We start from the raw sequence: 27942 nt of genomic DNA on the forward strand, positions 1-27942 counted from the left end.
GAATGTATCAACAGGAGTATAGAGCAAGAACAAGCTAAAATGCACAGAGTAGTAGAAGCTGGTGGCGAGGCGAAGGAAGCTGAATCTGCAGCAAATGAAACGGAAAGTATATTACAGGTTGGTACAAATATGTAGTTTAAGACTATAATTGTAAATAGTGTTGTAAAATGCCTGAGAATTTAATTTTGGAGAATTTTCATCAAGCACAAATGAGATTAAGTGAGCGTAAACGCGAAGGACCTGTGAATATATGTTCTATACGATATAACTCCATCTTGTAGTTTTAACGTAACTCGTTCTTTATGTATCATAATTAAAGAATAATTAAACACTGACACTTTTCCTTCATTTGGGAAAGTGGGTTTCATTTGCCCTATTTTTAAATCTGGTATCAAAGCAGATATTATAATAAAAATAATTTATTTTCCTCTTAGACATGAACTAACAAGCATGTACTGGAATAGTGAAACTTACAATCACATTGAAGCTTTTCACTTCCGAATTCTTTGAAACTGAACCGATCAACTTGAAATTTGGCAGATAGTTAGAGAAAAGGTCAATGAACATTAGTGACATAGCACCGATTGACGCTTCCACCCTGTTGGGGGTTGACACCCCTTCTCGGGGGTGGAATTTTTTTTTTTTAAATAACACTAGAAATCAACAGAGAATCAAATTTTGAGCAAAAAATAGTCAAAGAATTTTTTTGAGAAATCAATAGTTTTTTAGTTATTCACGATTGAAAACTTGGAATTTTGAGTGAAAAAAAACACTTTCAAAGTATTTTTCGCGAATAACTCAAAAACTACGCATTTTATTAAAAAAAGTGCAATGAACAAAAATGTAGCTTATAAATAAACAAAGAAAATCGTTTTTCAAAAAGTGATGTACGTTCTATACAAAGCGAAATATGGTTAGTGGAAGGGGACTTGTTTTGGGGGAATACTCGAATCGACGTATTCAACGTCAAATAGCGGAAAAAGGATTAATTTTACGTGTATAACGCTCCGGGAGTTTTTTGTAGTACTCAAAAAGACCTTCAAAATGAGTACTTATAAAAGTTAATTAGAGCAAAATTGAAGGAGTTATCATGAAAACAGATGGGTTTTTCCTTAAAAAATATGAGCAGTAAATGCTATACCATTTCCATCAGAATTAAAATTAATCGTAGACCCTTTACAATTAGTTTTTAGTGTTTTTCATACGATTCTGAAGTTAGACCGGTTTAGAATGCGTATTTTTTGAATAATGTATGGTAAAAATTAAAATCGTATATTTCATTATTCAAAAAAAATTGCCTTATTTATATAATAACTCTGAAACTATGAAAGATACGTAAAAAATTATAGATAACAAAAATGTAGCTTTTTTTTCAACAAATATTTTGCTTTTTTTTATTCCTATAGGATAAAAAATAAAGGAGATATCACCGCTTGAAGTATCCATTTTAGTGAAAAAAAAAGACCTGATCGAGCCCTTCCATCCTTTCCCTTTAAAAAACAAAGGACTTAAAAGGTTTTATATGCAAACGATATTACAGCTCTTGAAATGATCTTTAAAATGCTTTTTTGTAGGATACTATAGCTTCAAAATTAACCGAGTTATGGTAAAAAAAACCAATGACATTTTTTCGGAGCAAAATAGGCTTTCTCATTTTTATATATTATACCTATATTATATTATACAAATAAAATAAGTAAAAAAAATTAGTGTGATTATTTATATGCAGCGAAGCAATGTTTTTCTGATTGATTATATTTAAAAATCGATTATAATAAAAATATTTTACATTAATATGGTAAAAGGGTAGTTTATAAGAGTTGAAAATGGCAAAAGTAAAATATTCTTTCATAAACAATATAAGGGAATTTTTATTTTAAATTATTGCACAATTATAGCATTAGATTTAAAACGTTAATTTTTTATAATTTTTTTAGCACAGGGCTGATTTATAAGGGTTGAAAAGTGTTACGAGATACAAATTCTTTCATAAGCAATGAGGGAATTTTTATTTTAAATAATTAAATAATAAGAACCGTCGGAATATAATCACCTCCTGACGAATTTTTATTTTTTAACTTATCTGTTAATTAAAAGTAACAATTCACCTGTTGCGAAGCGAGTTAAAAATAAAATGTTTATTTGTGAAGCCGATTTGCCCATGGAACTTAAATTACTGACTGTTCGTATATGATTAATTATATTTAAAGGAAATTTAACAAAATAATCATTAAATAAAGCTGCTACAGTATTGGGATTCTCATGTAATATACCTACCATTTTTACTGATTAAAATATTATTTTGTCCTTTTCATTACATAAATTGGACATAATACTCCAAGTAGTTCGAGATTTATTGTTGGAATTAATAATCTTGCTTTGATAATAATTATTATAGATATAGCTTCTCAGTTTCCAAAAAATATGGAATAGTGGCTGTAATTTGAAAACCAAAAAAGTACAAGTTAAATTTTACACAAATTTTCTAATAATGTATTGTGCAACCTCTCAACAATCTGCCTCTTTAAGGGGGTTGAAATAAGCATCCTCTAAGTTATTTTGTGCTACATTTACATTTGACAAATATTGAATATTCAAATATTTTTGTGAAAATTCTAAATTTTTTCAACATTTACCAAAATATTTTACCAATATTTAAAAAAACTAGTTATTAAAGTGTGGCATGCTGCTCATGTAGTGAAGAAAAGGTTTTCCTTCTGTTTCCGAAAAGAACCAAGTTTTTTTTCATAACCAAACATTTGCGAATATTTTCAAGCACATAAAGAAAGCTCTCATCTTTACAACACTATTATAAAACTATAGAAATAGTACAAATACTATAAGAAAAATTAGGATTTTACGAAAAACTCTAAAATATTTTTTACATCGGCTTTGAACTTTATAAAACAATCCCCAATATAGAAAAAGACACCAGTGAATACAAAACACATTTTCCTACACAAACCGGCACATCAACAGTTATATCAAACGAGACAGAAAAAGCTGTCAAAGAAGACTATGCACCAGAAGAAATTGATGATTTTGTAGAACTGAACCAAAAATCGCAGGTTTGTCCTTCTGTTGTTTTTTAAAACATTCCAAATTTATGTTAATCTCCTTTTTAAACAAAAAGATAAAATTTCAGATTGGTTTTGAACACTTTGAAGACTTCGCCAGAAATGATCCTCCGTATCAACAATCGCACGACATAAACGAATTCGAAAACAAGCACGATCTAGCCCACTTAGCACAACACGCTTCTAGGAATACCGAAAATATTTTTCAAGACTTTGACGACGATAGAATACCGGCAGCTATACAAATTAACACGAATAATCCTTTCGATTTAATAGAAGACACAGATGCTGAACTATGGAGGATGGGCGAAAACGCGCTAGGCCTAGCAGAAACCTCTGTAAGAAATTTTGGAGCAAATCCGTTTGAATCGAGCGACGACGAAGTGGAAATAAGGTTCGGCGATGGTACTATAAGTATGGTGCAGAATAACTGGAGAAATTCGACAAGAAATCCCTTTGAAACCATTGAGGAGTCGATGGAAAAAAGGCAACTGGACAATGAGGCTTTATTTATCGTACAAAACGCTTCAAGAAATTACGCTACAAACCCATTCGATATGCTTGAGGAAGATGAATTGAGACAGATGGGGGTTGATGCATTAAGCATAGCGCAAACTGGTGCTAGGAATGTTGAGGCTACAAAACGACGACTTAGTGAGAATGCCGAGGACATAGATAATGCTTTTAACAGTCTAATAGATTACGCAGAGCTGCAAAATCCGGTAATAGAGGTAACTACTTAACAAAAAATAGGTCATAGAATAATTTTTAAATGTACTTGTTCTTTTTAAGATTGGTTTTGATCATCTCCAACACACAGTAGGAGAACTTGGGGATACAGATGAAAAAGTAGCGCCAACTGAATTGGAGAAAAATGAGAATTTACTGTAATTATAACTTTTATCCGAATTGTTGCGCATGATTTTATACACGTTTATTATATATATTTTCCTAGTTATTTTTATAACAAATACAAAACTTTAAACCCTAATATTTAAATATTAATATTGTCATTTAAATGTATCAGATCACTATATATTTTTTTATTTATTATTTACTATGTAACAATCATTACTTACGGAATAAATATTATACCTACACCAAAAGTTGCACGTTCATTTTTAAATCTCAAATCAACATACTCAATTTTTTTATATTAGGAACAAAGCAATATGTCAGATGTAAAAACCAATAAGGCAAATAGGAAAAAAATAAGGAAAGGAAAATAACTTACCAGTTCGTCTTTAATATAAATTTATTTTTCTTATTACATATATCTCATCTTACCATCAAGCTTAATAAATACGGCAACAAAATCCAATGATTCATCTCTGACTGGTATCTCTAGGGCGGTAAACGATGCCCCGACTTTTCATTTCCCTTATAATACCATTTGGTAATCGTCCAGATACGGATATAGCATAGACACCTTTACAAAAGCGATCTGGAACAATAAAGATAATAAATAATTTACGTTACGAACAATCTCGTAATTAACTTACTTATTCTTTGCCACTTAGCCACCCAACTGTCCTCAGGGCTCATCATCGATATCATTCTGTAAATGCATATCATTAAGAATTCATTTATATATTGATAAATAAAACAACTTACCCATCAAAGTTAGAACTTGTACAGTCATACACGTTATCTCGATTGTTCTTCATTCTTAAGAATTCATCACAATTATCACAGCCTTCACACTCGAACTGTTCAAAGGACTGGAAAATAAAAGATTAGGCCAAACCATTCTAAACTTTGTCTATTAGTGTATTTACCTTTATCAATGAGCATACCAAACAAGCTCTTAAGCCTCTTAAATCCTTTGGAATCGTTTCTAAAGTCATTTTAATGGTATAATTAAATATTTTTCACTACGAACATAAACAGTAAAAATGACAAATCCACTAATTTCCTTCCCTCGAAAAACATCACTATAATACTACCAACTACAAAAAAACAAAATGTAAATTTTATTGCCAACTATTGTTTACTAATACAAATTATCTATTCATCAGTATGATCTTAGATCAAACTGAGCAACTAACAGCCAGATTTCGAGGATTTTCATAGAATTATTCGAGATTGAGACAAACTATTAGGCCGACTAACTAACTGAATACGTTTAATTAATTTTTGTAACACAAATTGTAATGCATTAGTTAAAATCACAAAACGTATAATATAATATTTTTAAACACGAGGCAATTGAAACGAACGTATTTTTATCCATGAATCAATGAACTGTCAAATTCCGCATTATCGACAGTCTGTGGTCAATTTCAATTTAAGTCAAGTATTTGTTTGAAATAATTTTCCATCATTTTGTGCACTGATATGACAAAAAAACGTAAATTGTCCGGCTCAGCTCCGGTAAAAATCGAAGTTAAAGAAGAAAATGTATTGGGAAACGATTATCTTATGGCAAAAGGCCGGCTTAAAGGTGTCTTGAAACAGCTAACAGAACGGTCTTCAGACGAAGAGAGCGATTCTTCAGATGAAAACAGAAGCCGCAGGTAATAATAGTTTGTCACACCAATTCCGTTTATTAAAAACCCATTTGTAGCGATGGACACCGCAAACGAAAAAACGACAACATGCCAACCCCGTACCACCACACTTACGTGATGAAATTGTTCGACCGTAGCGTGGATTTGGCCAGGTTCGAAGAAGATACTCCTTTGTATCCGATTTGTAGAGCATGGATGCAGAATCAACCTAGGAACCCACAACCTATCATAAAGTAATTATTTCGTCCTGCACGCATATTTAAATGTTGGTAAGTTGTAATGTTTTTTAGACGCAGAGTTTCATCCCCTGAACCCGACAGTTCTCCGTGGAACGAAAACTCAATTTCTGATGTGGTTAGATTGCCTCTACCCTCTAGAGCTTTCACAACTAGAATTCCGTCACCGATTCCCGAACAAGTTCAGGATAAAGACAACATTAATCTGAACTATGTAGGTGTTAAATTATCATTTATCTTTTTTTTTTATTGTTATTTGCTAATGTTTTTAAAGGAAGAATGTCCCGTGGTGGAAAAAAACGAACTAATCTGTGGCCACCTGCAAAGGTGGGTTAAAGTAAAGAAGAAGTGGATCGAAACGGCGGCTAAAAACGAAGAGAGATACGGGAGAAGTACCCAAATGCTACAAGCCATTTACAATAAGTGAGTTTGTTAGGATGATATTTAATTTTGCGTATTTACTTGATCATTTTTAGGGCGCAGGAAAATATGGAGTAAACAGCAGGAAGCGTCTTGATGGAAGAAACAATTTATTAAGGATTATTTACAAACTTTTAAATAAATATTCCGTTATGTAACATCAGCATATACCTAGATATATTGTAAAATATATAATAAATATAATATAGGAACTACACAAATAAATAACAATTTCCTACGATTAGAAATTATATCGAAACGAACCTGTAAGTGAACAATTTATAAGTGTTAGGTTCGTTCTCTTCTATTTTGGCATGGATGCGTACTTGGCCCCCATTCATGTTTAGTTTAATAAACGAGATATACTTTATAATAGACAACCGAAGCATATAAATGGATAAAACTACGTAATATCACGAGTTCCAGCATAAAAAAGATAGGGGTACCTAAGGGGTTAACTATTCTGATTAGCGTAGTAGTTACATGTGATATATTAAAATGATTTGATGTTTAGAAAATGTATCACCGTTTTGTAGTAATTTTTTTTACCAGCCTTTTTAGACACGGGTATTTCGTAGAATAAAAAATAGATTCCGTAGCTCGGGAAACTTAATTGAAATTATTTCAGTATTAGTTATTGCCTCGACAGTAACTAAGAGTTAATGTATGTATAAGTACGAATTTAAATTATAAAAAAAAATGTATTTGCAGATCTTGTTTATATTATCGGGCGTTTACTAAATTTGGATCAAAAAATTGCCTGATATTTCCAGGGAAATTTAAAAAAAAATTGCAGTTTGCAAAAATATAAATATGCTCTATATCAATTATCATCACCATTTCCTAATTTTTTTTATCAATTTATTTGATTTAAAAATAAAACATTTTCTAACAACTTTTGTTTATCCGAATACCAAGTAAGCGTAAGATGGATATACAAGGAATATTTTTATCTAGGAGAAATTGACATTTTATTTAGTTAAAATAAAAAAAAATAAGTTTATCGAATGACGTTCAATTTTTAAGTAAACTAATAACGTTAATTCTGTGTATTAAAAAAAATCTGCAAACTTTGTTACGGGAAGAACAAAAACGAACAAAGAAAATCAACCCCTTAATTTTATTTTAAACAGGGATGTTAATCTACTTTGAATTTTACGAGGCCCGTTTTTTGTTTTTCCAAAAATTTTTCGAGCTCTGTGACGCTATGTCAAAATTTACATCGTGATAGCGTTATTCAGAAAATGAAAATGCATATTTTTTCCAAGGGGCCGTCATTTTGACCCAAATCATCCTATCGGACCACTTTTTTTCCAAAATGTGCAGAATTTAAAACTTTCTGATAAATGGGTAAAACGATTTGAGAGATAAGGTTTTGAAAATTCATATTTTTTTTTCAAGTGGCCCTCAATTTGACCCAAATTATCCTATCAAAAAGTTATTTTTCACGATGTGAGGGGTTTTATCAACCTTCACCTGTTTCTTTCAGAATTCAAATTGCTTTAAAAATTTCCAAGATAAATGAGAAAAACGGAAAAAACAAAATTAAAAAAAATTGACTTCCATTTTTCTCATTTATCTCACAGTTTTAAAGCAATTTGAATTTTGAAACAAAACAGGTAAAAACTGATAAAATTATGCACATTTTGAAAAATGAGTGTTTCGACATGATGATTTGAGTCAAAATGACGGCCACATGAAAAAAATATGCATTTTGGAAACCGTATCTCCCGAACGGAGCAAGTTTGCATATTGCTGCTCAGCTAAATGATAGCTTATTTGACCTTGAAAAACATATCCAAATTTGGTGAAAATAGTGGTTTTTGAGCAAATCAATTTAAAAAAAAAGAACCCGTTTTCTCATTTGCCAGTTTTAAAGAAATTTGTATTCTCAAAAAAACAAAAGCTGATTAAATTCTGCACATTTTGATAGGACGATTTGGGTCAAAATGACGGCCATATGAAAAAAAAATATGCATTTTGAAAACCGTATCCCAAACAGAGCAAGTTTGCATATTGCTGCTCAGCTACATGATAGCTTATTTGACCTTGAAAGACATATATCCAAATTTGGTGAAAATAAAGAGTGGAGTTTTTGAGAAAATCAATTTTTAAAAAAATAACTTCCGTTTTTCTCATTTGTCTCAGTTTTAAAGCAATTTGTATTCTCAAAAAAACAACAGCTGATTAAATTCTGCACATTTTGAAAAAAAAAACATTTTGATAGGACGATTTGGGTCAAAATGATGGCCACTTGAAAAATATGCATTTTTATTTTTGGAATAACGCTGTCACGATGTAAATTTTGACATGGCGCCAGAGCTCCAAAAATTTTTATCGGAAAAACAAAAAAAAAACGGCCCACATAAAATTCAAATATCCCAGTTTAAAAAAAATCAATAGGTTAATTTTTTTTTCTCACTAAATCGTTATGGAAACTACCATTGTTAAAGATGTTTTCTAATTATAAAAATATATAAGAACCTCAGGTTAAAAATAAAAAATAAACCACCATTAGAAAAATTGGAAAAAATCAAAAACTGACGTTTCATTTTCTTTTTTCTAATACTACCGTTTTGATAGAGAAATTTAGATTCAGACAAAATAAATGAAAACTTATCAAAATTTGACCAATAAATTTAAATGTATTTTTAAAATTTAAGTATTTTTAACTTTTCCTGATAAAATAATGCCATTTTCTTTTAAATAAAAAATTACTAAAATATTTAGGTTGCGCTTATTTAGTAATTAGTACTATATTATTTACTATTTATTTTGGTATTTAGTTTATTTAGTATTCAGAGAAGCAGAAATCAATAGAAATGGTTTTTTTTTTCATAAAATCCTGAAAAATTTTTTCCCACTTGGTGTCAACCTTTAAGAGGTCATTATACTTTTATACAGGGTGAATGAAATTCAACTGTCACGCAGAACTCAGGAACTATTAGAGATACTGAAAACCTTATGTAACCAAAAAATCGAAAAGAAAATTTCATCGCTTGAACTTTATTGAAATACTATTTTTTTTTAAATTGTAGTGGTTTTGATTTATCATTAATATCGACGATAAGGATCAATAGTAAGTAAAAAAAAAACAATTTTTAATTCATTGCCAACGTTTCAGTTGGGTACAAATTTGATGTGACTTTTGTTGATGTATCTTTTATTAAAACTACAATTTTAAAAATTTAGCGAATAATAAACATTTAGTGAATGTTTGAGCCCTGAAATGGTGTAAAACAACACCAAAACGGCAATAAATTAAAAATTATGTTTCATTTTTTTTTTAATTAATTTATTGATCTTTATCTTCGTTTTGTGGACCAACCATTCTGATGTAATTTTTTTGCATTCTTTTCGCTGATGTAATTAGTGTCTTTTTTAACCAACAGTTGAGAAAATAATTTGTGACGTCATTCCTTGAAACGCATAAGAATAACAAAGAAAGAAATAGTTGTCTATGTCCCGAAGCGAACTTCCATAAACGTTCATTTAAACTTAATTTCATGAAAATTTGAAAATTTCTTTGGAAATTCCAAGTCTCCCCGAATCGTACACACCGCGATTATTACAAAAGATCTGCTTTCTATTTTTAAGTCGCAAAATTCATAGCCTAAGAATTTTTACAGTAACGGCAGCACCCACAATTAAGTTTAATCGATTCAATTATTTAATATATTCTATTTTATCAAAATTTTCATACACTTGAACACAGAAACCTTTTTTTTTAAACAGTAGTAAATCGTAAAGCAGCTCTTATATTAACAACTATCCTTTTAATAATATACGTAGTACAATATTCCTCATATACAAAAAAGTATGTATAAGTTTCACCGCTAACTTGAAAACGATAAATCCGCTTACCTTGTCATCGTTACCGCTAACTTCACATCACGACGCGACCGCGGATTAATACAGAAGAGCGATTTGAAACGTAACAAAGATCGTATCGTCATTTGATAATAAAATAGCATGGGTTAATTTTGTAAAATTTAATTTTTGAATAAGCTCTCGCTGTTTTCCAACCGAAGCTTCTGCACTTGTACATTCCAGTTTCGCTTCTGTATTACTCCGCGACGGGACCTTTAAAAAGACTGGTACTTTGATTAATTTTTGTTTAGAAGACTTCTATTACTATGTTCATTGCTTATGAAATGGATAATTGCGTTGCGTAAGTTACTTCTCCGTAAGGGACAGTCGCAATATCTCCTCCAGGAGCTGCTGCTCCTGCTGCCGTTCCCGCTCCTCGCGTTGCCGTTCCCTCTCCCGCTCCTGCTGCGACAGCAGCAACGCCATGTGCAGGTCCGAGTCCCCTTCGGGGCTGCTGTTGTCTAGGGCGTCGGGACAGTTGACGTTTTGCTGGTAAAGCTCTAAGCTGGCTTGGATAGCCCTACAGACAAAGAGAGGTGGTCTAGCACAAAGACTGACCGCAAAAAACCTGTGATTTTCGCCCGTTTTTTCACAATTCGCAGAGAATTAAAAAAAATACATAAAAATATGTTTTCGGTCGCAAATTACTTGTCGTAAAAAACTTAGATGACCATAGCTTTTAGTATTTTGAAAATTTTAAAAATCACCCCTACTTAGGGGTTGGAAAAATGGCAAAAATGAAAAATTTTAATATTTCCAATTGACATAAAAACTATTAGCATGTGAATTATCTTAATATATTTTTTTTGGAATTTTTACAATTATTTCTGATATTCTCTATTTTTGGGGATGATTCCACCTCCTAAGCACGCTTAAGGGTGTATTTTCTAATTCAACATGCTTATTTCACTCATGAGAATAAATCTTTCTTCGTATCATCATTCGATAGAAAAATTCACATGCTAATAGTTTTTATATTTATTCGTAATATTCAGTTCTTCATTTTGAGCATCTTTTCAACACCCAAAAAAGGGGTAATTTTGAAAAATTTCAAAAAACTAAAAGCTATGCTCATCTTAATTTTTTACGACAAGTAATTTGAGACCAAAAACATATTTTTATCAATTTTCTTTAGTTCCCTACAAATTGTGAAAAAACGGGCGATTTTTGCGGTCACTCTTTCAACGGTAATTCTAAATTGCACCGGTGCGCCTAACTACTGCGGCAAGTAAACAAAATTAAAACGATTGTTTCCTGGACCTGTATTTTCTCTTGGATAAAGGTTCGGGTGTGACGGTGCTCCGATTTCTTGAAAGGAACATCAAATTTGTGAAATAATAGCTGTTGCATTTTTGAAAAACATCAAATAAAAAAAAATAAAATGTTTATATCAATTTTCTAGTCGATAACGTCTTTTTAGCATTTAGATTTTATTGGATTTTCTAAATAGGAACTAGTAGCACTATTTTTATGAACAACACCTAATTTTTTTCTCGTGACTTCCCGTGCGAAATTCTAAGAGTATGTAAAAAAATATTCCTTCTTAAAAAAAAACCGGAAACAAAAATTTTATAAAAAACGATATAAATAAAACGAACCTTTGCAACTGCCGCTCCTCTTCCCCGACAAAATTTGGAGTTTCGGGCCTCGACGGCTTCTGGGCCTTCAAAGCTTCCCATATATCGACCTAAAATTAAAACGGATGCATTGACGGACGTAACGGACCTAACCGATCATTTACGGATAAAATATGTACGTTACCTCTTCCTTTTCCGTGCCAGCATCGATGAGACTCTGTTGGATGGCGAACTGAAGCAGATCGTCTTCCTCCTCCATGCTGAACTGACGTCTACCGTCCACGCCCGCTGAAAGAAACATTAAATGACCGGTGCAGCAATTTATAAACGAAAATACACTTTTATTGTGAAATGGCTGTGAAGGATATAAAAAATGAAATCAAAGACGATACGACGAACAAACCCCACAATTTCTTTGATTATAAGCTTGTTTTTGACGTTAACGCTAACCGCATTTACATTTCAACAATGAAATCATGAGATTTGTACGATTTAAAGGATATAAAACGAATCGTAACAAATATATAACGAAAATAAAAGTATGGGGGTGCATTACCATTACCAATCTGGGAATATCCCGCCGGGCACTTGAATATCTGCTCGTCCAAAACGCAGGTTAACCTGTCCTCCTCTTGAATTTTTGCCACGTACGGTACTGCCGTGTCCGTCGCGAAGATGTTACCGAACGTGATTCTCGCGTTCAGAACGTGGAAGAGTGGGATTTCTGAAAGCAAGAACGTTTTGTGGTAAAGTTCTATTTGCGGACCTTTATGGGTCTTTCCTAAGTTACCTATTTTGACGGGAAATCCCGACGGCAGTTGCATCTGGATGAAATCTTTGAGTTTGGCAAAATGAGAGCTGGATATCGCCATGAGGTCTACGATCGGAAGAATTTGCTCGGGTAACGACAGGGGATAATTTTCGCAGAGCCACAGGTTGGCTTTGAACTTCTGGACTTTGACGTTAACTTCCTTGGGACGTCCTATGTCCCTCCCTTGGACCTCCAGGTTTATTGATGGATCGAAGTACTCCTCGGGCGTGATATTGCACGGGTTGGTTGAATTCGAGAACTCCTCCTAACACACGTACAATTTAATCGACACCCACGGTTTTAACCCAAGAAAAAAAACTTACGTTGGGTAAGAGAGCGGCGGCTTGGCTTTCCCCGACCTCGGCAATGCCCAGGAAATTCTGCAGGGGATGTTTGCTGTTTTTACTCCTCGCCTTGTCGCTTTCCGTCAAATGTTCCGTCCTCGTCTTAGTGATTAACTCCACGTTAGACGCGCTGAACACTTTACATTCGTAGCTGTTTATCACCTCAGTCTTGTCAGATCTCCAGCCCCACATTCCTGCTTTATTCCTAAATGAAACTCTAAAATATTATACACGTAAAAACGTAAACCGTTCTCTTACCTCTCAAAACTTATTTTCTCCGTGTCCACGTAAGTGGTGACTATGGGGGTCGTTAAGCGTTGCGAAACGGAGTCCTCGTTGGGTATCAATATTCCCAGAGCGTCGTCTGTGGTGCGCATCTGCTCGCAATAAACCTGCTGCAGGTCGTGGTCGATTTCCATCATCGTAGCACCGTCATCTACAATAAATATTTTTTTATAAAACACACGACTGTCCCAAACTTTTACGTGACATTATTGCTAGCAGGTACGTTTATATGTGACTTTATCGGACATTAAAGTGAATACAAGCCTCTAGCGAGCGAAAAATATATTTACCAATATTATTAAACGTTTTCAATTTATAAACGTAACTCCTTCGCCCTCTTATCGGCGAACATATCTGAATAGCTTGTGAAATTAAATAAATTGAATTAATACGAATGATGTAAGACAAAAATTAGACTCGAAATTACAATATATACATCTAAATTAATTTACTTACTATGTCCTTGGAAAATGTAACTTCTACTGCCCCTCTGCCAGCTGGTATGGTCGAAACCCAACAACGTAGTGTCTATTCTGACGTTGGAGCCCTGTTTGTACACTTTGTACGTGTCACTCGGGCACATTCTCGAAACCAGAGGTACTAAAAGTTATTACGAAATGGAATTAACGCAACGAGAAAAAAGATACTGCAAGGAACTAACCCCAGCTAGTAAATTCCCATTTCATTTCCACATAAAAATCGGGAGCCTGCTTAAGTCTCTGTAGCAATTCCGGTATACCAGCCATACGACTGGTATACCTCTGGAAGTCTCTCCGTTCGAGCACCATATGCAGCAGTTCTGGGTCACCCGTGGCAACTGCTTCTTGCACAACTAAAATTGTACAACAATAGCAGTAACATTAAAGGCATATTTACACCGATTTGAATTGTGCTTTAAATGATACACGAATAATAAACATGTTCGCACATATCTAGCATCAGCCGTTATTAGTCATTATAAATAAACATTATTTTTATGACACCTTCCCATACAATTTATGGTGTTTAATAAGCAGATAGGAAGTCAAAATGAACAGCGCACAGTAGAAATCAATAATAAAGCAATAAATATCACACAAGAGATAATAATGTGTATATAATGTATTTACAGTATAAATTTTAATCGTATTGTGACTTACCGGTCCATCCATTTAAATTCTCACAATTAACATTAGCATCGGCGTTCAGTAACGTTCGGGCAGATTCTAAATGGCCCAAAGTAACAGCCAGCATCAAGGGGGTACGCCCCCTATTGTCTCGCTTTTCTTTATCATGCTGAAAGTTAGCAAGTACTGTACATTGACTCTTACTAATAATCGCAAATCAATACAAAGGATAATCTAATTAAAATACGATACTTACCTCTTTCTTAGCTAGTAAAGTTTCTAAACTTTTGTAATCGTTTTTCCAGACATACAAATGTAATGGATATTCGGCTTTGATATACTCTTCGGAAACCATTGTTTTATACAATTAATATAACTATCTACAAATTACTATACAAATTCATTATTAATTATTAGTTATATACTTGGAAAATGTCGAATTTCACTTAAAATTATCGATGATGACAGTTCTGCTATCTGACACCCGCCATATTTACAATAAGAACTGTCAGGTCAGTCGGCGGTCCAGTCAGTCAACATCGGGTAACATCGTTAGGATTACTTGTTCAGAAAGGGGAAGAAGAAGAGATGTAGGTCAATGAATAATATTAGGTACGTTCCTTTCACATCAGGTCAGTGTGAGATCACTGAATTTAAATGAATTATTCATAGTGCTGCAATTGCTAGTTTCATTGAAAGTAGGTTCAAATCGTGATCGTTTTAATGTATTAAATATGTACGACTTACCTTAAAAAAATTATTTTTTCACTTTATTATGCTCATATATTATTTCACTTTATTACGATTTCAATACAAGTTATTTGAAACAAAGATACTAAAAACGGAGGACGAAATAACATTATATTTTATTAATAAATGTTTATTGATAACATAAATAAATTACAGTTATAAATATTGATTATAAATATGAAAAAAATTAACTAAGATTCTTTGGTACTAAAGACACCCAACAACAACTTCTACACATCAATAATACTTTCATGTTTCTTATTACTGTCTTGAGCATCAACCTTTAGTTTCTCCTGCATTTGCTTTAGCATTTCTTGCATTCGACGTATCTAAAAAAAAACTTATAACTTTTCCCCTATCAGTATAGAAACACTAAAATACCTCTTCATCCTTTTGTATCAGCAATCTATCTGTGTCTGTAATATCAGATTCATAAGGAGCCGAGTCTCTTTTCAGTTTACTAACGGAAATAAACAATTTTTTTTTATAATTCATCAAAAAATAATTTCAATGTAAAACCAAAGCCAAGATCTTACCCTCGTTCCCTTGCATGCTGGGATATCTGTGATATGCATTGTGCCCTAAAATTTTCGTAATGCACGTCCTCCGTCACGTCCTTCAGATCCTGCATGTGAGTGGAAATCAACATAGTCCTTAACTTTATGAAATCGCTGTGTTTCGGATTCTCCACTAAAACGTTACGAGATTATAACAGATTGAATTGAATTAATCCGTCCGATCGTTTACCATCAACGACACCCCAGGGGTACTGCCTACCCCTGATCTTTTTCCCGGCGATCTCGAGGGTGGCGTTACTGCCCACCACCGCGAAAGGTATGCTCGCTTTCAGTTCTCGGTCTTGCTGTTTGAACTCTTCGTCCTCGTCGCTATCACATTCAGGAAACTCGTACATCTAAAACACGTCACATTAAAAGAAACGCGTCTTTAAGACATTCTTGAAAATGTTACTTGAATTCCGTTATCCCTGATATCGTTCAGGATGTTTTTCTTCAATTTGGCCACTTCTGAGGAGGTTAAGGTGTCTGCTTTGGCGATGACTACGACTATGTTTACTTTACGGTGCAGTCTTTTCATCAATTCGAGGTCCATTTGTCTTAAGCTAGAAAGGAAGTAAATTTTTTTAAATCACCAGCGAATCGTTTATAGCTGGCAAATAAGGAAAATCTAGTTACCTATGTCCCCAGGGTGGCACGAAATAAAGACAGCAATGCACCCTATTGTCTTGTATATTCCTGCGGTTCAACCCACTCTCATCGGTGAAATATTGCCTGAACTGTTCGTCTATGTAGTTTGTGCAGACCTTCCAACTGTCTTCGCAGTTGACAGCATCTCCGAATCCGGGAGTATCGATCACCGTCAGTCTAAGAAAATTGAACACGTTAATAAACGAAAATATAAGTTGATATCAAGATGTAACTTAAAGTAGGGGACAAATTTGTAGAGATAACAGGAAAAAATTTTCTTCAAAATGTTCACCTGAAACTAGTTTTTTAAGTCAAATAAATAATCTGTGTGATAGTAAGCAAAAACACGTATACGAATCAAGAAAATGAGACGTAACTGCATTACATACGGTAGCCCAAACTGAGTATACGTTTGCAGCTAGCGCACGCTGTTGTTTGGGGTCACACTACCTGTTCAACGGCGAGGTATGAAAATTAGGTACATAAAAACGAAAGTTAAAAAAGTTATTTATCACAACGGAATCAAGAATATGTTTTTCTAAAGATCAAAGGTGGTCTCCGAATAAGTATGACCCCCAATCAAAATTACACTGAACTGAATTCATTATTTCTTACCTTAATTTTACGCCTCTTTCCTCGATCTCCATGGTCTTTTTCTCGATGGCCGTCGTCTTCTGAATGCGTTCGCTGACGTCCGGTATCTTCCGGTTCTTGTAAAGGTCCTCCAGGAACAAGCTGTTGATCAGGGTGCTCTTGCCCAAGCCAGACTCACCGACCACCATGAGGGTGAAGTCGAATCCCCTTTTTACCGATTTTCTATGGACCTGGTCGGGTAGTGTGGCGAAACCGATGTAATCACGGTCTCTGTCTGCAAGATATTAATTATTAATTTAAGTAAATAAAATCCGAATTTCGAAATACAGTTGGTTTGTTCCTAGAACAATCCAAAACAGTTTCCATTGTTGGAAACTGTTTAAAATGCGTTAGGAACAAAGCTAATATAAACAAATGTTTTTATATGCAAAATGGCCAGATCTAGATACTTTTGCTGGTAACACACAAAAACGTGTACCTATAAAAATTGTTGGCAAATATTTGTGTAAAAACGTTTATATAAACGCATGTATTTTTTGTTCTGACACTTTTTTTTTGTTCAGGCGCCAGGAAAAAACATATCGTTAACGTTTGGTTTTGTTTACAAGCAATGTGTTCATTGTTACATTGGGCATTTTTTTAAAAACATTTATACACGTGAAAATTATTTGTAGATCTGGACTGGGTAGTTTAAACAAAACCAAACATTTCTGAAATATTTTTGATTTCCCTGTGAATAAAAGTTTTAAAGCAAAAGGAGTCTGTTCACATCAGAAAATAGTATTCAATCAGTTTCAACATTTCAAACAAAATTTCACACGTCTATTTTGTAGCCAATCAAATGGTGTTATTTTAAAACGTTGCCTATTCTCTACACTCTCATCACTACATACTTCTCGACATACTTATTTCACAGCATATAAAACAATTTTCTGTGCTTATTCCGTATTCAGAATGGCATTTAAAAGATGAAAGCCATTCATTATATGACATTTAATTCAGTAGGTGCACTATAAAGCAAATAAATCGATTGCAGATTAGAATTCGAGGAACGTTTCGATTTTATTGGAAAAATGCGAGTAACGTTCCAATTTTTTACGAGCCTTCTTGATTTAAATGTGACGCTGAGCATTAAATTTCCTTTTTGAACTGGTTTACTGACTCATGACAGTCACTGAATACCTAAAGACTATTAACAAAGTAAAACAACACACTTTCTGCAAATAGGTAATTTATGTATTTCGTTCGAGCGCTAATGTGATATGTTTTTTAAGGGGCCGTTATGCCACTAAAGTGTTTTTACCAAGTCGAAACATTTTAATCATTTAATGGCCGCGTAGGGTTTACTGAATGGCGTTTTAATGCAGCTTGGAATTTCGCGAAACGAAATTCCATTACTATTATTTCAATGTTTAGTCACGGCATACATTATCGTCTCTGTTTATGTATACGCAGGTGGAAGTAGTTCCAGCCGCATATGGTTGATACATAATTTAGTAGGTTACGCAAACAATTTTGAGATAAAATATTCAAACGAGACCCTGGTACTGTTCAGAATGATAATATACGCCAAGGGGAGTAAGCTATTGGGATTTTTTATGAAGTAAACAAGCATAAACACTAGCGAGGTCCGACACTTCTAATTTCCCAGTGTGGTTACTCGAGAACGTCTTCTAAATATAAAAAGGTTATATGTTTAGCATAACATAAACAAAACTAGCGCTTATATTAATTTTTCTACTTTAGCATTATTTTTAGACGTTGAATGTACTCTACGTGAGGCTCGTTTGGAATGAGATGCATTTTTCTTGAGTTAGTATTGCCCAACGTTAGATATCTCGCTATTCTTGGTAAAATAAAATGGAAATCTGTGAAATTCCCCGACAATTTCAGGGTTCCCAAGTTGATTAACACCCTGTTTATAACTACGCTGCAACAATTTCTGAAAATTGCAGGTGAAGCTAAAATACAATTTTTGTGTTATTTTTTTTGCTTCCGCGAATGATAGTGATAAGATGCGTTGATGATAACAATGCTCTTATCGCATGCCAAACAAAAATCTACATATCACTGGTGGGCGGGTATATTTTTTACCCGTGTTTATATTAAGTGTAAACCCTGTTATCTTATTCCACAAATCGTTATGTACGTGTTCACTTGGCTAAATCCGTACACAATTAGCGAGCGGGGAAAAAATGCTATACAAACAAAATCCCTTCATTGTGTCGTATAAATGCAGTCGAAATGCTGACATCTGCCTTTTCGGGAAGCTTAATTCTCACTTCTCAGGCTCTGTTAAGGTTTACCGTACACAGGCGATGGGTAGTTGGTATACAACGCAGAACAAAAATATTTACCACTATAAACTGTTCGAACTCTACAAATCGTGTAATCAATCGTAAAACTAACACATAAACCGTACAAATACACGGAGAGGATTCGAAATCTTTTAGTGCAAAGGTGATATTAACACAAAATAAACATTAACGGGGCATTATTACAATCACAGTCGTTTAGTCAAAGACTTCCCGCTGTTCTTCCTGTTCCTAGTCAAATATTATTTTATGTACAGGCATATCCACATAATATTTTACTCCCTTTATCTCTTTTGTTTTTCTATCTAGGAGAAGACTGTAAAAATCAAAGATTTCTCTTACTACAAACCAAACTTTTGCTAATTTAAAACACTCAAGTTTTTTAGAGTCCTCTTTTTCCGATATACTGATATTTGCTTTGACAATTTACACAATATTTTGGTTTATTTAGTGACCTGTGATTGCAAAAATAGAAACAAATTCAAAACGCGACAAATATACAAGTTACTTCATTAAAAAATACACGAGCTTTGTTCGTATTTCCGAAATCCAACGTTCAATAATCATTAACTTTGGAAATGTTTACGGAATCGATAACTTTCAAAATGTAATATGTTCGGTCACGACCTCTGGGCGCAGGGGTGGTTCGATCGGAGTGATTTTGGTGTCGTTGCGTAGGTTGGACTTAAAGTGAACTTAGCGTGAAAACTAAGTAGACCAAGACACATAGGGTAGGGCGAACAATATATAGATTTTCAAATGCAAAAAATGGAACTTCTATAAGTGGAAATAGTAAAGGGGCTTATCATAAACGAAAAAAAAAAAAATAAATGCGTGAGCAGGGGCGGCGGAGGGTTGATTTGGGGGGTTGAAAAGTTATGAAAAATTGTATCACTGGGATTTCTGGCGAAAGTTGACGTCAGACAAAAAAGTATCTAATACAAAAGTTGTAAGCCATGCAAAAATCTACAACTTTTGTAGAAGTCATTTTTTAACATAACCTCAAAATTTCCGAGAAAAATGCGAACAATAGTTTTTTTCTGATTTTTCGTTTTTTATTTCTCATTTCCGCAAAAATAATTTAATTTTGATGAAACTTGGTAAAAGTATATCTTTCTCTGTCTTAAATAACCTCAAATTTTTTAAAAAATCTGTTATCACAGTTCAAAAACATGCTCAAAATGCAAAAAAGTAAATAATGACTTGCAGCAATGAATTATTCAGTAATTGTTGATAATTTGTTTAAATTAAAAAAAAATCAAAAACTGATTACACCATTCAATTGTACGGAAAAAATATAAAAAAAAAACTGTCTCATTGTTTGACCCAAAACTATTTTTGTACAGTATTGCTATAAACATAAGTCGAATAGTGAATAAATAAAATAAATAATAATTTTTTTCCGTAGGATCGATTAGATTTTTTAAAGTTTGATGAATTCATAGATATACAGTGTGTCCAAGATAAGGATGGGATAGCATTAGAACGTTTCGTCTTCGGGGGTTCATTATCTGGTTAATTTTTTTAAATACGTCGCTGCTATTTTTATGACAAAATCGAAAGTCATTTTTAATTCTGAATTAGAGGATATTACTATTGTATTACTATTATTACTATTGTAATCGCTTAAAAAGTTTTTAGCTTGTTTTAGCTATAATTTAAAATTTTTCCCGAGGACGGCTCTGAACGCAATACTAATTACTACTAATTAGAAACAATAAAATATTTCATAAAATCGTATTAAGTACTTTTTTATTAGGTACATCTTTTTAAATTATGGTTTAAAAAAAATTGTTGGATATTTTGTGCTGTATTGACTTTTATTCTCTCCTCTCTCTCCTCCAATAGAAACAGGTATTTTGAAAGCGTTCAGAGCCGTACTCAGGAAACATTTTTAATGATAGCTAAAAACCTTTATAAGCGATTACAATAGTAATATCATCTAATACAGAATTTGACTAGATTTTGTCATAAAAATAGCAGCGAAGACGAAACGTCGGATTGCAAAAATGTTGACGCCATTGGATAGAGCGAAAAAAGTGGCAATGTAAATATGCAATTTATTTAAAATTCGTTTGCAAATAAAGCCAGAAAAAAAATTAAACGATTTTGCAAAATTTCGGGTTTTCGGATTTCGCGTCAACAGAAGACTTTGTAGTTAATACTTTGTATTGCTGAAATATCAAATCACCCAGAGATAATTTATCATTTGTGCATTTGTAATTTATTAGATATTTATAGCAATGCTGTACAAAAATAAAGTTTTGGGTCAAACGATGACAGTTTTTTTTTTAATTTTTTTCCGTAGAATTGAATGGTGTAATCAGTTTTTAAATGTTTTTTAATTTAAAAAAATTATCAACAATAACTGAAAAATTCATTGTAGCAGGAAATTTTTTATTTTTTTGCATTTTTGAGCATGTTTTTGAACTGTTATTACACATTTTTTTATTTCACCAAAAAGTATATGTGAAAACGAAAAAAATTATCACCGATAGAACTCTGTACGACGATTTTTCTAAGTTGAAAAAAAAAGTGTTTCATACCGGAAAAAATGAATATCTCGGAAACTTCATGATACAATTGTTCATGACTTTTCAATCCCCCAAATCAACCCTCCGCCGCCTATGCTCACGCATTTATTTTTTTTAGGTTTATCATAAGCCATTTTACCATTTCCACTTATAAAAGTCTGGGTAACATTTTTTTTTTCTCTCAAGTGTAATTTGGTTGGACTATTATCGGACTTTTAATAATCTACAGGTAGATCAAGATCGACATGTTTTGTAGACACCTAGGTCACCCGACCTAAATCCGTTAGATTCAACCATAAGAAAAAATATATATAAGGAAGCCCTAGTGTTATTTTACCTCCCGAAAGATTAGTAGAGACTTATTGGACACCCTGTGTGTACGCACAGATGGATTCGTATTTAAAAATTTAGTGTCATTTCAAACCATTTTGTGAATATTCAAAGGATATGCTAAATGCTGGAGGAGAACGACTAATCTGTAAATCCCAATAAACACCTTTACTAACAACACCTTGTATATACCTAGCAGATTATTAACTTGAGGCACAATATCAATTTAAAGGGTTCTACTTTATAAAACTAGCTTAAAGAAAATAATGCATATATTATTATTATTAATACAATCATTATATTAATCCTTTATTCATTTTTATCTAGCTAGCATGTTGATAAGAGATGATGAGAATTAAATTTCACATATCAAACATTTGCATTTTTAAAACGAACGCGAATATTGGAATATTCGTCCTCAACTCATAGGGTGCTGTGCCTAAGTAGGAAGTACACAATAAAATCAGATGCCTACTCCCAATTATTCCAACTTTTTCTGCTGTCGCAGCGCTAATCACTAATCAGCCAGCCCATGGATGAAATAACGGCCCACAACGACCGGAAAACAATCGACATTCTACTCAACTGCATGCACTCACCGCCGACCGGGCAAAAAACCCAAACAAAAACAACGCGGAAAAAGGAACGAGCAGGACCTACCTGACATGATGTATGCGATGTATCCTCTTCGCCTTTTTCAAAACACACCGTCACTCGACGCGCACTAGAAGCGTTTCACTCCGCAAGCACCGGCCTCCGACTGCTATTTACTATTTGAACATTTTATGGTAAATGGAGTACCTGACGTTGAACACAAAGATTTTATTATTATGACATAACGGAGAGATCGCGGTGCTGGCGATGGTGGGTGTCGTATTGTACGCGGTGACGGCGCTGGGGCGATCGATAGAATCGCGCCAGGCTACCCCCGCGTTCTTTTTGAATTTCACTCGCTCGCAACGCACCCCCGAGGCTAGCGCGGCGGACGGACGGCAGCAGGGGAGGGGGGTGCGGCTGGGAAAGGTGCGCCGGTACGGAAACGCGGGGTATGGGCGGTTTATCGGGTACTGGAAAATTGGACGGACGGAAATGGTGAACTTGCAATATAGTACAGGCATTCTGGCAACAGAATGGTCCAAAATGAACATAAACTGACGGTAAGAATATTCCGTGATGAAAAGGTGTGGGTCGTGTTGGTTAAAATAAATAATAATTTTTTTCCGTAGAATTGAATGGTGTAATCAGTTTTTGAATGTTTTTTAATTTAAAAAAATTATCAACAATAACTGAAAAATTCATTGTAGCAGGAAATTTTTTATTTTTTTGCATTTTTGAGCATGTTTTTGAACTGTTATTACACATTTTTTTATTTCACCAAAAAGTATATGTGAAAACGAAAAAAATTATCACCGATAGAACTCTGTACGACGATTTTTCTAAGTTGAAAAAAAAAGTGTTTCATACCGGAAAAAATGAATATCTCGGAAACTTCATGATACAATTGTTCATGACTTTTCAATCCCCCAAATCAACCCTCCGCCGCCTATGCTCACGCATTTATTTTTTTTAGGTTTATCATAAGCCATTTTACCATTTCCACTTATAAAAGTCTGGGTAACATTTTTTTTTTCTCTCAAGTGTAATTTGGTTGGACTATTATCGGACTTTTAATAATCTACAGGTAGATCAAGATCGACATGTTTTGTAGACACCTAGGTCACCCGACCTAAATCCGTTAGATTCAACCATAAGAAAAAATATATATAAGGAAGCCCTAGTGTTATTTTACCTCCCGAAAGATTAGTAGAGACTTATTGGACACCCTGTGTGTACGCACAGATGGATTCGTATTTAAAAATTTAGTGTCATTTCAAACCATTTTGTGAATATTCAAAGGATATGCTAAATGCTGGAGGAGAACGACTAATCTGTAAATCCCAATAAACACCTTTACTAACAACACCTTGTATATACCTAGCAGATTATTAACTTGAGGCACAATATCAATTTAAAGGGTTCTACTTTATAAAACTAGCTTAAAGAAAATAATGCATATATTATTATTATTAATACAATCATTATATTAATCCTTTATTCATTTTTATCTAGCTAGCATGTTGATAAGAGATGATGAGAATTAAATTTCACATATCAAACATTTGCATTTTTAAAACGAACGCGAATATTGGAATATTCGTCCTCAACTCATAGGGTGCTGTGCCTAAGTAGGAAGTACACAATAAAATCAGATGCCTACTCCCAATTATTCCAACTTTTTCTGCTGTCGCAGCGCTAATCACTAATCAGCCAGCCCATGGATGAAATAACGGCCCACAACGACCGGAAAACAATCGACATTCTACTCAACTGCATGCACTCACCGCCGACCGGGCAAAAAACCCAAACAAAAACAACGCGGAAAAAGGAACGAGCAGGACCTACCTGACATGATGTATGCGATGTATCCTCTTCGCCTTTTTCAAAACACACCGTCACTCGACGCGCACTAGAAGCGTTTCACTCCGCAAGCACCGGCCTCCGACTGCTATTTACTATTTGAACATTTTATGGTAAATGGAGTACCTGACGTTGAACACAAAGATTTTATTATTATGACATAACGGAGAGATCGCGGTGCTGGCGATGGTGGGTGTCGTATTGTACGCGGTGACGGCGCTGGGGCGATCGATAGAATCGCGCCAGGCCTACCCCCGCGTTCTTTTTGAATTTCACTCGCTCGCAACGCACCCCCGAGGCTAGCGCGGCGGACGGACGGCAGCAGGGGAGGGGGGTGCGGCTGGGAAAGGTGCGCCGGTACGGAAACGCGGGGTATGGGCGGTTTATCGGGTACTGGAAAATTGGACGGACGGAAAATGGTGAACTTGCAATATAGTACAGGAATTCTGGCAACAGAATGGTCCAAAATGAACATAAACTGACGGTAAGAATATTCCGTGATAAAAAGGTGTGGGTCGTGTTGGTGAATCAGATTATGGTTCGTGCCGCAAAAAAAAAGTCAGCGTTAATTTTTTATAAGCAAAAAACAGGTGAAAAAACAGGTTTTATTAATTTTTAATATAGAACTTCTGCATTTAAAACAATGTAATTTCTACAAGANTTTAAAAAAAGTCCCATTTTTAATAACAATTGCTATTACATAAAAAGTTTTCAATATTTTTCTTCCAAATTTGAACCGTAATTTTATCCCTTCGAAACGCTTAGTTTACACAATGGTAGAAATTGATATTTTGCAAATTGTTAAAGCTATTAAATAATTAACAAATGGTTTATTTTAGTGTTTTTTTTTTGCAATAACTCAATAACTATTTATTCGATTTTGACGTGCGACCATTCAAATTAAAGGGCTTTTTAGCGCCGATATCTTGTAGAAATTACATTGTTTTAAATGCAGAAGTTCTATATTAAAAATTATAAAACCTGTTTTTTCACCTGTTTTTTGCTTATAAAAAATTAACGCTGATTTTTTTTTGCGGCACGAACCATAATCTGATTCACCAACACGATCCACACCTTTTTATCATGGAATATTCTTAACGTCAGTTTTTGAGGGTGATCCTACTGTAATGCCTGTACTAATAATTTTATTCATAAGTCAAATTTGACAGTTTCTTTTTATTGCTTTGAACCATTAAAATTGACGTTGTAGTCCAATCAAATCAGATTTTTGCGTGCCAAAATTTAGTTCAGCAAACATAGACACGTAAAAATTAGGAAAAATTTGAATTTTAACTCAAAACAAGAAGTCAAAATTTCGGTAGATTTTTCGCATACTTCCAATTACTTTGTAACATGCGCACAATTTGCACAGGAAAGTGCAACTATTAGAAAAAATTTCAAGCCCAAAAGGGGTTACGCAAGGGCATTATGGTGGTTTTCCATTAAACGGACAGTCGAGCTTATGTCCTGTTTGTGTTTTCTAGAACCTGAAAAACAAAAACAAAACTGAAACAAACCCAAAACTCTTGTTTCCATCAAGCGGGCTACATTTTGTTCGAGTTTTGTTTTTTTTTCGGTCCTTTTCCACTGGTTGTCGCGAGCAAGTCAGAACACATTTTTCCAATAACCAACCAACATTTTTAGAGAAGATTTTTTTATTCTTTGTTATGGCTGGTTTATACTGAAGTCCTTGGAAAAAAAGTAAGTGTCTACAGTGTCCCACCTCGAACTCCATCGATGGATATCTGGGAAACCGCTCTAAGGATTTTTTTTTTAAATTGTGATGGTGTGATACGTACCGTGAGGCCCACCAAGTTAAAACATTTTCAAGGTCATCATACTTCCGGTTATACCGGAAGTCGATACACATCGTATTTGATACTAACTTTCTTATTTTAAATAGAACCCCCTCTATATTATTGCAAAAAAATTAGGGGTTTCCATTTAAAAATTTCGAGTTTTCCACATATTCTGAACTTCATATTCAATTTTTTTTTTTTGACCACCCTGTCTGGAAACTGGAAAATTTTCATGTCAAATTCGATAAAGTAGGTCTTCCTTTACAAAATGTCCAATTTGCACAAAAAAATAAACCGGGAAAACTAAATTTTGCTGAGTCTGCTCTGTCAATTTTTGTTTAAAAATCTAAATATCTCGGAAAGGGTCAATCCTAAGTATGGAGTGTGCTATATGTTTTCAACTTAAAAATGGATGATCTTTCCAAAAATGCAATAATATACAGGGGGTTCCATTTAAAATAAGAAAGTTAGTATCGACTTCCGGTATAACCGGAAGTAGGATGACCTTGAAAATGTTTTAACTTGGTCACGGTCCGTATCACACCACAATTTCAAAAAAATCCTTAGAGCGGTTTCCCAAATATCCATCGATGAAGTTCGAGGTGGGACACTGTAGACACTTTTTTTCCAAGGACTTCAGTATAAACCAGCCATAACTAAGAATAAAAAAATCTTCTCTAAACATGTTGGTTGGTTAGTCCAACCAGTAGAAAAGGACCGAAAACAAAAACAAAACTCGAACAAAATGTAGCCCGCTTGATGGAAACAAGAGTTTTGGGTTTGTTTCAGTTTTGTTTTTGTTTTTCAGGTTCTAGAAAACACAAACAGGACATAAGCTCGACTGTCCGTTTAGTGGAAAACCGCCATAACATTCAGCTGGGGTAAAGTACATAGTTCATTCAATTCTACGGAATTTTTCCTAAATTTTAAGCGTCTTTTCGATAATTTAGCTGGCCTAGTAGATGTAATTTTGTACTAGGGCAAATTATAGGCCTTTGAAAACGACTACAAACTCAACTTGTAACTTTATTCGCTAGTATAACATTAAAACATAATTATACATCAAACCTAAACGTCCTAAATCGACATTACATTTTCGTCACTGCTAATGTATTACTATTATTTCAATTTTGAGCTTGGAAAATGAAAATAATTAAAATCATTGTATTATTACGTTTAGGTTTCCCACACTACATCCGAGGTGTATATATGGTTGCCTATACATAAAAATGGAACACTTCTTAATCAAACATATTACACCAGGAAAATTAGCGAAAATAAAAGAGAAACTCGAAAAAAGTCCCATCCGCGAGATTATTGTAAAATTGTTTAAAGGAACATAATACAAGACATCTCTCGTCTCGTGAGTCAAAAACTTTTATTAGTTAACTTTTCTATTTAAACAAATATGTGAGGAAAACAGTTTTTTCAATTTGCAGGGAAAACCATCAATTTTAGCGAAAAGTGACTCACGGACAGCTTGTAGGGAGTAAAATTATCTACAAAATGAGACTTGTTAAATTAAAATCGGTTAATAAACAAAAAAGTTATTGCAAAAAAACAAGAAAAGTGCCCATTTTTTAATTTGTTTATAACTATCGCATTTATTGTTAAAATTTTATAAAACCTATGACAAGTTGAGGGTTTTGTCATACTTTAAAAGTGTGCCAAAAGTGGGCGCTGTAGGTATAATAATTTTCGCACAATTGAATTTGTTTATAA

The 27942-nt window shown here is 33.8% G+C and overlaps 4 protein-coding genes across 5 annotated transcripts; 1 reads left to right on the forward strand and 3 right to left on the reverse strand.

Annotated features, from left to right (window-relative positions):
- Positions 1–4314: 4314 nt before the first annotated feature.
- On the reverse strand, positions 4315–4924 carry LOC108903439 (transcription elongation factor SPT4). The gene is made up of 4 exons (XM_018705616.2): positions 4856–4924; positions 4692–4798; positions 4580–4635; positions 4315–4521 (listed from the first exon to the last, which is right to left on the reverse strand). The coding sequence occupies exons 1-4, from the start codon at positions 4922–4924 to the stop codon at positions 4403–4405; spliced, it is 351 nt and encodes a 116-aa protein (XP_018561132.1). The 3' UTR covers positions 4315–4402.
- A 434-nt stretch (positions 4925–5358) lies between these two features.
- On the forward strand, positions 5359–7808 carry LOC108903496 (protein lin-37 homolog). Its single transcript, XM_018705708.1, has 5 exons — positions 5359–5593; positions 5644–5820; positions 5878–6037; positions 6098–6246; positions 6300–7808. The coding sequence occupies exons 1-5, from the start codon at positions 5415–5417 to the stop codon at positions 6319–6321; spliced, it is 687 nt and encodes a 228-aa protein (XP_018561224.1). The 5' UTR covers positions 5359–5414; the 3' UTR covers positions 6322–7808.
- Positions 7809–10344: 2536 nt separating this feature from the next.
- LOC108903424 (ankyrin repeat domain-containing protein 13D) lies at positions 10345–14717 on the reverse strand. 2 transcript variants are annotated; one of them, XM_018705596.1, is made up of 11 exons: positions 14493–14717; positions 14270–14405; positions 13792–13962; positions 13587–13730; positions 13104–13281; positions 12825–13050; positions 12481–12766; positions 12253–12414; positions 11875–11978; positions 11712–11800; positions 10345–10633 (listed from the first exon to the last, which is right to left on the reverse strand). In XM_018705596.1, the coding sequence occupies exons 1-11, from the start codon at positions 14589–14591 to the stop codon at positions 10420–10422; spliced, it is 1809 nt and encodes a 602-aa protein (XP_018561112.1). In that variant the 5' UTR covers positions 14592–14717; the 3' UTR covers positions 10345–10419. The 2 variants fall into 2 exon arrangements, with proteins under 2 accessions (XP_018561112.1, XP_018561111.1); XM_018705595.1 differs by having other exon boundaries at positions 12247–12414.
- Positions 14718–15145: 428 nt separating this feature from the next.
- LOC108903478 (septin-2) lies at positions 15146–22834 on the reverse strand. The gene is made up of 8 exons (XM_018705681.2): positions 22625–22834; positions 16807–17059; positions 16180–16368; positions 15956–16106; positions 15734–15899; positions 15523–15676; positions 15368–15446; positions 15146–15315 (listed from the first exon to the last, which is right to left on the reverse strand). Exons 1-8 carry the CDS (start codon positions 22629–22631, stop codon positions 15217–15219), a joined length of 1098 nt encoding a protein of 365 aa, XP_018561197.1. The 5' UTR covers positions 22632–22834; the 3' UTR covers positions 15146–15216.
- Positions 22835–27942: the final 5108 nt, after the last annotated feature.

The sequence above is a fragment of the Anoplophora glabripennis genome, unplaced genomic scaffold, assembly GCF_000390285.2.
Source record: "Anoplophora glabripennis isolate ALB-LARVAE unplaced genomic scaffold, Agla_2.0 scaffold82, whole genome shotgun sequence".
Taxonomy (NCBI): domain Eukaryota; kingdom Metazoa; phylum Arthropoda; class Insecta; order Coleoptera; family Cerambycidae; genus Anoplophora; species Anoplophora glabripennis.